General features: G+C 40.7%; 1 protein-coding gene across 1 annotated transcript in view; it reads right to left on the bottom strand.

Moving 5' to 3' along the window:
• The window catches only part of LOC137323053 (protein diaphanous homolog 3-like), a 796,634-nt gene that overhangs the window by 214,306 nt on the left and 569,369 nt on the right, over nt 1–12,959 (bottom strand). The window contains exons 18-20 of the mRNA XM_067986438.1: nt 6,063–6,155; nt 5,871–5,965; nt 3,994–4,095 (exon numbers count right to left, since the gene is read on the bottom strand). Of these exons, the coding sequence (XP_067842539.1) occupies nt 3,994–4,095; nt 5,871–5,965; nt 6,063–6,155 (290 nt within the window). The remainder of the gene's footprint in view (nt 1–3,993; nt 4,096–5,870; nt 5,966–6,062; nt 6,156–12,959) is intronic.

Genomic DNA, 12,959 nt, shown 5'->3' with positions numbered 1-12,959 from the left:
CTTCTTACTTTTCCTTTCTGTCTCTTTATCTCTCTCCCTTAATCCACTTTCTGTCCCTCTCTATATTTCTCTCTGTATCTAATTTGACTCTAATTCACCCAGTTTCCTTCTCCGTCGTTTGCTCTGTCTCTTTCTCTATCCTTAAATTTCATTGGTTAAGGAGACAGACCATTGGACCCAATGTTCAGGAGGGCCCAGGTGCCCTGTTGACATCGCCGTGCTGTTGTCAATTCGCATTTCCAGCAATTTGCAGCCCAAAAATAATACGATCTGAAGGATGAGGTAAAAATTCCAATTCACAGCTCCGCTCCAGCCATTTCTGGACCATTGAATTGGTTGTAAAGCACTTTAGGACGTCCCGAGGATGTAATAAGAAGCAAGTTCTTTCTTTTCTCTTAATGCAGTGAAAATTGGCTTCCCAATTTAAATTTAAGTCCCAGTTGATCATCCAGCAACATAACATGTTGTTTCTTAACTACTGCATAGTCAGCATCACAAATATTGTAGAATTATTTGAATAAATAGTGTGAAATAACATTAGATATTAATTGTGAACTGCTTATGCTTAGTCCTGACAAAAGGTCTCCACTCAAAACATTACCGTCTTTTCTCTTTTCAGATGTTAACAGACCTGCCAAACATTTCTCACATTTTCTGAGATCATTTCCATGTTTAAAAGTTATTTATACTTAAGATCTTTATTGATACATCAAAAAATAATAATTTGGCTAAATTGCTATTATGTATTTGATCTTATACAATCACCACTGGTTGTCTAGATAGCCATTTTAGCTGCTGTAATGATAAAGCTTTAATGAGTAATGCAATGATCTGGTACTTGCAGGAAAATGGAACCAACCCAATTCTATCTAGAAGAGCTGCCTCTAGGGCTGTTGTAAATTCATATTACATCATCTGCAAGCTTCTTACTGCTATCCCAAGCTGCACAGCAACAGGATTTTTTGCAGCCTTTAATGATGATTAAAATCTCCTTTTTTAATTGCTAGTAAGTATATTCATGAACTGTCATGATACCGTATATGCCCAACTGGTGCAATTCAAAGCAGAAGTGTTCACAATGTCTTTATAGCTGTATCTAAGCTATAAACATTACCTGGTAGGTTTCACAGCAAAGAAATAAATAGTAATGGCATTCACTCTTTTAAAGACAAATCACACCTGTTGATGTACAATCTGTGTTCCAGGACCCTCTGGCTTTATTGCTTGTGCTGCATGCAGCAGTTTCTAGATTCTGACAAATGGAAGTTTACGATTCTGCTATTTCTCATAATTTCTTTGGTGTTTGCAAAAGTGAAAATCCATTTTGATTTTAATTTATACTTTTCTCTATTCATGTTCTCACTCCTTCAGCAAAAAAGGCACAACTGTCTGGGCCTTGGACTTCCGGCTGTCACTGCTACTTCGTGATCAACTAACAGGTGGTGCAAGTCATCCCTTTTCTCCACCCCAACAAACATTTAGCTGTCATAAAGTACTCCTCTTAGTAATTTGGCCAAAAGCTTGCCTGATGGTAGGAACTGAATTTAATACCATTGAAAGCTGAAAATTAAACAAAAGCTCTATTGATAGAACTACCAAGCCCACTGATTAAAAATATTTTAAAATCTAATTTTACTTCACTACATCTTGCAATGAACTTAACTTTATTGTAGAAGTAATTGATTTTGTAACTCTAAACAGCAAAGGAAATCGGAAGATCATAACACATTTTTATAAATAAAGAATAAACATAATTGGAACACATGACAAGCGTTCAATGCATTTAAGAAGTCTTTTTCCATCTTGAACTGTAACTGTGTTATAGCCTTCAAAACTATCTCATAAGTTTCTTTACACTTTTTCAGTTTCTGATGTTAAAACCGTAGCAGTGAGTTTTTACGTTGATATTTCTATGTATTGAGTGTTATTTGTGGCTGTGTTATAATGACAAAGTTTAGTTATATTAGAGACATATGGCAGGACAAAGGGATTTTGCTGGGAAACACACTACAACTTGCTCAAGTGTTCCCACACATGGTATATATGGAAACAAATAAATTGAAATCAAGGTAAGATGAGCTGCACGTTTGTGAGCGATCAAAAGTCACTTAATTCAGCACAGACCAGGAGTGGGACCAAAAGATCAATGAACAGAAACCAATGCAAGCCAAGTTATAAATAGACAGGTGTGATGATCTCTCAAGAGGAAAGTCAACTCTGAACAGCTGACTAATTCCTGGCTTGTTTTTATTTTTCTCATTTTTACTGTAAAACCTGTGTCTAAAAATACTAAAATGTACATCAGTGCACAAGGAATGCAGAGAAGGCAAACATACTCTTTCAATAAGACATACAGCATCAATAATTTCACATTAACCCCTTGAATTGATCTTTGGTGTTAGCACACATTTTAAGCAAATCACAATGATTAACACAAGGATGGGTGTGGGCAAAACTTGAATTGCAAAGATTTGTATAAATGGGATTTATAAATTAGAAAAATGAAAATTATGAGTAAATCCAGACAAATTTCAGTATTTATCTGTCACAAGTAATGAAGTGTATTCATAAGAACATAAGAAATAGGAGCAAGCAGTAGGTCATACGGCCCCTCGAGCCTGCTCCGCCATTCAATCAGATAATAGCTGATCTTCAACCTCAACTCCACTTTCCTGCCCAATCCCCATGTCCCTTGATTCTCATAGAGTCCAAAATTTATCGATCGCAGCCTTGAATATACTCAACGACTCAGCATTCACAGCCCTCTGGGGTAGAGAATTCCAAAGATTCACAATCCTCTGAGTGAATAAATGCCTCCTCAACTCAGTCTTAAATGGCCGACCCCATATCCTGAGACTATACCCTCTAGTGCTAGACTCGCCAGCCAGGGGAAACAACCTCTCAGCCTCTACCTTGTCAAGCCCCCTCAGAATCTTATATATTTCAATGAGATCACCTCTCATTCTTCTATTTCTAAACTTCCTGTTAATTCAAAGTCATGTTTGCTTGAAAACAAAATCGAATTATCAAGTAATTTGAATTAAACAATTTCGAACTGAGAAATATTTAGGTTTTAGATTTTATCAAGTGGGACTGAACACAGAACCAATTAAGCACTATGGTCTAACCAGTCCAAATAAATGAACTTCCAATGAGAAAGCGCTCCTACAGTTGGTCTACCTCAGATGTAAATCAAAATTATGGGGGGAAAAAAGAAATCAATGGTGCACCACGTAATTTTTCAAAATGTTCAAGTCTTTTTCAAACATCTGTAATTTAATTTTTAAAAAGTTCTTTAATGCTGAAGAATAATAATCCTTTAGTCATATATAAAGATGTTGGCCAATTTCTGCACTACACCTGTCATCTTCAGAATTATTTAAAATAATTCAATTTTATGACTAAGTTTGAGGAAGTGAAGGTGGTGCGTGGCCTCAAATTTTTATTAAAATTATAGATTTTACATTTTTCGCTTTCACTTTTTTAAAAACTGAAAATAAGTGATTAAGATTTACCCTACGTGAACCAATGGAACAGTAATGCTGGGTAGATTTGTCAAGATTTAGCCACTAGGCCAAGTTAATATATTAAATAATAAGAGAAACCTTAAGTACGTTACATCACTGCCTCGTCAGAGTCCAAAATATTTTTCTTTCACACCAAAATATAAAACCTTTACAGTATCCCACTCTCAAGTAATTTCCTATAATTACCTTCTGTCCGCCCAAAGCAATCTGACATCATTAAAGGTCAAATTTCAAATATATAGGCAAATAAACTTTAATCAGCAGAAATGATTCCTATTGGGTGTTACCAGCAGAAATGTCACAACCGACATTTATATCACTGTCAAATAATACAGCTTTATGAAGCTAAGCAAAACAAAGATGAATTGAAAACTATATCCTAGATGGAACATTCAACAGTTTGTGATAAACATTCATACAATCATAATATGATGATTTGTGCATTTTTGGTGCACAGAATACTCACCACAACTCCAAATTGCTCTGGCTCTGACAAGCTATTGTAATCATTCTTGAAACGTGCCAAGGTGAGAACCTGCTCATGTTCTGGTAGGTGGTTCACCAAGTTCTGTTGACATATCAAATAGCCAGAATAAGGCATGTTTTAGAAACATATTTTGATGCCTGCACTTCATCTGACATTTTGCACTCGTTTTCATAAAATCTCTGATACACAGGAGACTCAGGAAGGCACAAGTTACAGAGAGATCCAGAAAAGGGAACCAAAGATTTTTAAATATACTATAATGCAGACAGCTGCAATAACAATGAAACTGCTTACAGTAAATTGAGTACAATGTAACCATGTAAATACCACACACACTACAAAGAAATTAACCATTTACAATAATCAGATTAATGTGATTATTCTCGTTCAAAATGACAACAGAGCAATGACCATTTCACCTTTGACATGAGACTAAATAGCAGCAGTGGACAGCGATGCTTCAATCTACATCTTACATGTCTGCTTGCAGAGTCTGAAAAATTCAAACTCAGAAAGAAGCAGCATCGAGAACTCAGTTGGAAAGTGCAGCATAATTAGGGACTTGCTCAGGCAGAGGAGCATCACTAGGGACTCAATCAGGCAGCATTGCAGACTTACTTGGAAAGAAGGGCAGAATTGGGGACCACTCAGGCAGCAGAGCAGAACTGAAGACTCACACGGGGCAAGGGGCATCATTGGGGAAATAATATTTGCAGCTAACAAACATCCACATATAACTAATGTTCAGTGTGGCAAGATGTTGCTTGTTATATGTGGAATTGACAGTATAAATTTTAAAATATATAATGGTTATATATCTAGGAATGCTAAGGGAAAAAGAAACCCTCTTGAACAATTTCACTAACAACTGATTGTTTAATTTACAAAATCATCGTGTTGTGTTGGACATCAGTTCATCATTATTGAGGTGTGGAGCCTGTAAATCAGCAGAAATTGTCTCTTGACTAGTACCAATTAGCATGGGGCTGTATGATGCCAACAGCTAGATTTTATTTATGGGTCATGGTATGGGTAAAGGCCATACGTACCCACGACACATGGCAGAGATCTTGGTGCAAACCAGGACAAAATTGTAGTGATTTTATTTTGATGATATTCAGATTTTCTCTTGCAAAATATGACAAGTAAGAGTTCATTCAAAAAGTATTGTTCAGCATGGTTTTGCGATACAGGCATTGAGATGAATAAGTCTAAATTGAGTTAATGCAACCTCTCTTTCAGATTAACTTACATGGTTGCTTAGGGGATTACATTGAAATGTTACTGCTTTGATATTTATAAACTAATCAGTATATAGTTCATACATGCAGTATGTATGAGTTTTAAAAATATTTTTCAATATTTGTGCCTGGCACCATCTATACCTTGATTCTTTAAGAGTAAAAATTAATACCATTTATGAGAATGTGACACATTAATAATGACTGATGTCGTACATTATATTTACAATTGCTAAGTTATAGCAACTTGACTTAGGTTACAACTGTTATCATATCTGTTCTACATAATTAGAATTTTTACCAAGTAATTACTACAATTGAGACTAAATTAATTGTTGATTGCTAACATTAAACAAGCTTCTTTTATTATCAATTTTTTAAAAAACTGAACCAATACACATTAGCCCAAGAAAACTATGAGTAGATGCAATCTCATTCTAATATGGTTTCAAAATATTGATTTTTATGAAACCTAAAGGCTACAGAAAGTAATGCTGTGCATAAATAAGCAACATCAGAATCAGCCATGTTTTAAGTACCAATAAATTATGCCCCCCGACAAAGCTGAGGGTGAACTCAGGACCGACTGAACAAGATTTTTTAAAAATGATTTACCTGGATCATAGACTCGGTCAATTGTTCTTCATCCACTTCCAAAATAATCCTTTTGATCTCCTCATATGGCATCCGAAAAGATCCAAGAAAAATGGCTATAGAAAACATTGTTACAAGTGTTGAAGATGTATACTTTACTACATTGAAACAAGTAACTAAACATCAAATTCAGAATAATAGTCTCATACTTACAGAGGTTCTGTGCTATCTTTGGGTCTAAGACTTTAAGTTCTTTAATTCTCTTCTTGATGTTTTTTTTCTCTTCATATTCTTCTTCATTTTTGCCTGCGAGATATAGATTAGTGTATTTTATTGTATTTCAAAACATTAGTTCCACCCATTTTCTGTTTTTAGTGTGCATCACCAAACTACAAATGGGTTTATCTTATACTGATAGATGTCATCACATGTTCCAAAAACATGAAAGTTATGACTGTTGTGTGCTACCCTTCCATCACTATGCAAATCACTGAGTTACTGGAATGAGGAATGGCACATCCAAAATTAATTAAACTACCGATTGCTTGTTCATGTACAATGCAAAGAGAATCAAGTTACTACAAAATAGGGATAAAATTATGACATTGTTAGGTAGAACTGAGAAATTTGGCAAAAAAGATAAATTAAAGCCCAGAATAAATAAAACACACAACAGTACTTAAAATGGGGCAAGATACTGTGTCAACACAAATCCAATACTTCATGATGCTATGAAAGTAGATTTGAAGCACACCAAGGCATTGTCAAATAAGCTTGAGGACTGGCTACACAAACTGTACTACAATGATATATGCAAATAAAATGGTAGCTATTTCAGGATGTGTCAACCAGAATAACTGATGCTGGTTTGATGTTGTTTTTCCCATCTTTATTGAACTATCAGTAAATACAATACCACATCTATTGATTTATTAACTCAGGGGAAAAAATCAGTGCTACATATGTAAATCAAGCACTTGAGGGGGAAATCTAAATTAAATTTTATGTCAATGAGCAGCAAGCTAATAAGTAATAAATAGTTTAAGACCATGCATTTGAGCATGTCTAAATTTGTGTTGATCCATTTTTGTTGAAAGAGACTGTATTTTTGTTGGATTCAGTGAATGTAAAACACCTTTTTATAACTACAATCTTTACCCCAGGACTCTGACAGAATTCCTTTTGGTCCAGACAAAATAATCTCTCACCTAAATAATTCCACATTGCAAAATTGAATCTGCTTTTTCCAGATCACAAGAGCCACTGTTCAATACTAATTTATTTTGGAAGGAAATGTAGCTCAGTATTAACATTTTGAAACTGTTGTTATAGATTTTACTTCTTAATATAATTTGAACCTCATTTTATAACATTTGGTACAGGCTTTCATAACAGATAAAACAAAATCACAAAACAACTGAATATTTAATGTGGGTCTGCTCCTTTCTTCATTTTTCACCTTGCACTGCTGCGAACCACCTGCATGGAAAGCAGGCTGAGCTGCTTTCTGGATCTGCTCTGCTGCTCGAATAAAAATCTTATTTTGTGTATCATCCAGCGGGAAGCACATTCAGCGGGAGCGATGAACCTCGACACTTCCGCCTTGCTGGTGGACCGAGTGTCAGTTGTTCCTCCTTTTAGACTGCTCACTGTGTGACCAGACCAAATAATAAAATCTAGGACTTAGTCTGCAGTATGAACTGTTAAACTCACATCTCTGCAATTGACTTATTTTGGGGGTGGGGGGGGGGGGGATGGGGGAAAGAGAGAGGAAATTGAAAGACTAATTACAAAGTTGCTGAATTGAAAAAGGCACCATCCGTCAAAAATGGTTTGCCAAACCTTTTTTGTGTCAAGAGCTGAGGGAGAGTAGAGCCTGTGTTATTTTCTTCACAATGATGACACTTGCAAATGACAGAAATGCTTTTAACAAACTAATGGAAAGTCAAAATAGAGCAAATTTCTCCAAGTGCATTAGTGATGCTATAGGTGTGGGGAAGGGTTGCCAATCCTCCTGGGTTGCCCTGGAGTCTCCCAGACACTGCTGCGAGCAACCCGGGGAAAAAAAATCACAGGGCCAAATAAAAAAAAGTTGGAGATGGGAAAAAGGCTGTTTGACAGTCAAGAATCATCCAATCAGATAATGAAGAGTCTGTTTGCTTTCCAATTGTTTGCGAGGATGGACATGTCGGGCAACCAATAGGGAAGTGTGGGGGCGGGACGGTTGAAGGCTATGTGACGAAACTTTCCGGAATACATCCAACCAGAGTTGGAACCTTAGGGTGAGGATCTGTAGCAGCATATAAAGGTCCATCTGGTGGCAGAAGCATGCAGCTGCAGGCACGACTGTGCCAGGTAGCAAAATAATAGGGAAATTCTATTGACGTGTCTCCTAGAGGAATGACAGAATGGTGATGCCCAGATATGGAGTAATCTTACAACACCAGGTTATAGTCCAACAGTTTTATTTGAAAATCACAAGCTTTCGGAGCTTACCTCCTTCGTCAGGTGAGTGAGGTTCTAAAATTGCATAGCATATATTAGGCTGGGAGACGGTCACAGCAATCAAAGGTGTCGTTGGTGTTCAGACAGGTTAGCCACGGAAAACATTACATTCCAGTATACTGAATACACAATGGGTCAGATTACACAGACAAAGAGAGAAAGAGACCCGAAAGGCAGAGAGAGAGAGAGAGAGAGAGAGAGAGAATGTCCAGTTGTATTAAAAACAGATAACTTTTTTTTCCGGTGGTGGGGTTACGTGTAGCATGACATGAACCCAAGATCCCGGTTGAGGCCGTCCTCATGGGTGTGGAACTTGGCTATCAATTTCTGCTCGACGATTTTGCGTTGTCGTGTGTCTCGAAGGCCGCCTTGGAGAACGCTTACCCGAAGATCGGTGGCTGAATGTCCTTGACTGCTGAAGTGTTCCCCGACTGGGAGGGAACCCTCCTGTCTGGCGATAGTTGCGCGGGGTCCGTTCATCCGTTGTCGCAGTGTCTGCATGGTCTCGCCAATGTACCATGCTCCGGGGCATCCTTTCCTGCAACGTATGAGGTAGACAACGTTGGCCGAGTCACAGGAGTATGAACCATGTACCTGGTGGGTGGTGTCCTCTCGTGTGATGGTGGTATCTGTGTCGATGATCTGGCATGTCTTGCAGAGGTTGCCGTGGCAGGGTTGTGTGGTGTCGTGGACGCTGTTCTCCTGAAAGCTGGGTAATTTGCTGCGAGCGATGGTCTGTTTGAGGTTGGGTGGCTGTTTGAAGAAGAGTAGTGGAGGCGTGGGGATGGCCTTAGCGAGGTGTTCGTTGTCATCGATGACATGTTGAAGGCTGCGGAGAACATGGCGCAGTTTCTCTGCTCCGGGGAAGTACTGGACAATGAAGGGTACTCCGTTGGTTGCGTTCCGTGTTTGTCTTCTGAGGAGGTCTATGCGATTCTTCGCTGTGGCCCGTTGGAACTGTCGATCGACGAGTCGAGCGTCATATCCCGTTCTTACGAGGGCGTCTTTCAGCGTCTGTAGGTGTCGATCGCGTTCCTCCTCGTCTGAGCAGATCCTGTGTATTCACAGGGCCTGTCCATAGGGGATGGCCTCTTTGACGTGGTTAGGGTGGAAGCTGGAAAAGTGGAGCATCGTGAGGTTGTCTGTGGGCTTGTGGTAGAGTGAGGTGCTGAGGTGCCCGTCTTTGATGGAGATTTGTGTGTCCAAGAAAGAAACCGATTCTGAGGAGTCGTCCATGGTGAGTTTGATGGTGGGATGGAACTTGTTGATGTTATCCTGTAGTCTCTTCAGTGATTCTTCGCCGTGGGTCCATAGGAAGAAAATGTTGTCGATGTATCTGGTGTATAGCGTTGGTTGGAGGTCCTGTGCAGTGAAGAAGTCGTGCTCGAACTTGTGCATGAAAATGTTGGCGTATTGGGGTGCGAATTTGGTCCCCATGGCTGTTCCGTGTATTTGGGTAAAGAACTGTTTGTCGAAGGTGAAGACATTGTGATACAGGATGAAGCGGATGAGTTGTAGGATGGCGTCTGGAGATTGGCTGTTGTTGGTGTCGAGTACTGAGGCTGTTGCAGCGATGCCGTCATCGTGGGGGATACTGGTGTAGAGTGCCGAGACGTCCATCGTGGTGAGAAGTGTTCCTGGTTCAACTGGTCCGTGGGTGCTGAGTTTTTGTAGGAAGTCTGTAGTGTTGCGACAGAAGCTGGGGGTTCCCTGTACGATGGGTTTCAGGATGTCCTTGACGTATCCAGAGAGGTTCTCACACAGGGTTCCGTTGCCTGATACGATAGGACGTCCGGGTGTGTTGGCTTTGTGTATCTTTGGGAGGCAGTAGAAGTCTCCCATGCGGGGAGTACGTGGGATGAGAGCGCGTAGGATGCTTTGAAGGTCTGGATCGAAGGTCTTGATCAGTTTGTTGAGCTGGTGGGTGTGTTCTTTGGTCGGATCTGCGGGTAACCGTCTGTAGTGTTCCTGGTTGTCCAGTTGTCGGTATGTATAGACCTCCTCAGAAGACAAACACGGGATGCAACCAACGGAGTACCCTTCGTCGTCTAGTACTTCCCCGGAGCGGAGAAACTGCGCCATGTTCTCCGCAGCCTTCAACATGTCATCGATGACGACGAACACCTCGCTAAGGCCATCCCCATGCCTCCACTACTCGCCTTCAAACAGCCACCCAACCTCAAACAGACCATCGTTCGCAGCAAATTACCCAGCTTTCAGGAGAACAGCGTCCATGACACCACACAACCCTGCCACGGCAACCTCTGCAAGACATGCCAGATCATCGACACAGATACCACCATCACACGAGAGGACACCACCCACCAGGTACATGGTTCATACTCCTGTGACTCGGCCAACGTTGTCTACCTCATACGTTGCAGGAAAGGATGCCCCAGAGCATGGTACATTGGCGAGACCATGCAGACACTGCGACAACGGATGAACGGACCCCGCGCAACAATCGCCAGACAGGAGGGTTCCCTCCCAGTCGGGGAACACTTCAGTAGTCAAGGACATTCAGCCACCGATCTTCGGGTAAGCGTTCTCCAAGGCGGCCTTCGAGACACACGACAACGCAAAATCGTCGAGCAGAAATTGATAGCCAAGTTCTGCACCCATGAGGACGGCCTCAACCGGGATCTTGGGTTCATGTCACGCTACACGTAACCCCACCAGCGGAAAAAAAAGTTATCTGTTTTTAATACAACTGGACATTCTCTCTCTCTGCCTTTCGGGTCTCTTTCTCTCTTTGTCTGTGTAATCTGACCCATTGTGTATTCAGTATACTGGAATGTAATGTTTTCCGTGGCTAACCGATCTGAACACCAACGACACCTTTGATTGCTGTGACCGTCTCCCAGCCTAATATATGCTATGCAATTTTAGAACCTCACTCACCTGACGAAGGAGGTAAGCTCCAAAAGCTTGTGATTTTCAAATAAAACTGTTGGACTATAACCTGGTGTTGTAAGATTGCTTACATTTGTCCACCCCAGTCCATCACCGACATCTCCACATCACAATATGGAGTGTGTGACATACACAGCAAATTTATTATATAGATGAGGAAAGATACCATGTCAATACAGGCAGTATCTGTGGAGAAAGAAAGAGATAACGCTTCAGGTCGCTGACCCTTCAGATCCCCACCCTACTTAGCCCGACTTGCTGAGTATTTCCAGCATTTTCTGTTTTTAGTTCAGATTTCCAGCATCCACAGTACTTTGCTTTTGACCAGGTCAATACATGGCTTTCACTTATTGACAGCTGTGTTCATTTAATTTTCAGAGTGAAAGAAGGGATTTTTTTTTTCAATAATCAAAATCTAAGTGAGATTTAATGGCCCCGATACTAACACAAAGGCTGTTTCAAGCCGGGTTGGGGGGGGGGCGGGGGGGCGGAGAGGGGTGGATTTGCCTGCATGAAACCTGGAAGAAAATTTAGCGGGTTGGAATGTCCAATTTAAACTTGATTGCCTAATTCATTAAATTTTTCCTTCTGGGTTTCGCGTCTCCAAGCTACGACAGCGGGCATGATGTGCACATGATGGGATCTCAAATCAACTATTTAAAGGCCCAATGTAAAAATGGAAATTGGAGGAGCCAGGAGGTTTTGAAAGGAAACGGTGAAAGTTAGTGAAGATGGATTCAGGATGAGCAAGGCCAGCACCCAGATTTAATGATGCTTCTCTTGACTTACTGCTGGGTGCAGCCAGCAGCAGGCGGGAGATCATTTTCCACAGCAATGAGAGGATGAAACCTGTTGCTCTCACCAAGAAGGGGCAGTTGGTGGTAGTTGATCAAGTAAGCAGCAGAAGCACTGTGTCCCGATCTTGGATGCAGTGCAGGAAGCGGTTTAATGATCTAACCAGGTTGGGAAAAGTGAGTCCAGTTACTGATTCCTATGGTGTACAACACCCCCCCACTCTTACTCTATCTTGCCAAGCGTTCTCCATCACATCACTCCTTACATCCACTTAAGTTTTAACAGTACCCATCCTTCAGTTTCTAACCTCCCCATTGATCCATCCACCATTGCCACTCACCCCTAATTCTTATTCAATGTGATGCATCTGTCTGATGATCACCTTCGCCGAATACACTACATCTGAATATGTGAACTTCAGTCACTCCCAGATTTGTTCTTTCGCCCTTGTAGGAGAAGAGCGCACAAAACGAAAAGGAGGGAGAGAACTGGAGGTGGCCTGCTACAAATTGTGCAGCTCACAGATGCAGAGGAGGATGCCATGGAGATAGGTAGATCTGCGTTCCTGTCAATCGGAGATGGAGAGACTGAGAACTTGCAGATGCCTGGTGACAGAATTAAAAATATCTCTAACACACATGCTGACTTTATTTCATCAATGACCGAACTATGAGAAGCCTGAGTACAGTGATTGTCAAGATTGTTACTTTGCCAGGACTAATTCATATCTGTTTACTTTGTCTTACAGGGCTTTCTGTGCATGGATATGCCTGACAACGATTCCTCAGAGGACCTCATTCCTTTTAAGGGTGCATCATCACAGGATGTGCGACCATACACCAGCACAAATACTCGCACTTTGGTGGGTCCAGTTAGTTGTGTTTTCACCTGGTGATT

This window comes from Heptranchias perlo, chromosome 6, assembly GCF_035084215.1.
Source record: "Heptranchias perlo isolate sHepPer1 chromosome 6, sHepPer1.hap1, whole genome shotgun sequence".
NCBI lineage: Eukaryota > Metazoa > Chordata > Chondrichthyes > Hexanchiformes > Hexanchidae > Heptranchias > Heptranchias perlo.
Note: the sequence above shows the minus strand (reverse complement) of the source record. Positions and strands in the feature narration are given on the sequence as shown.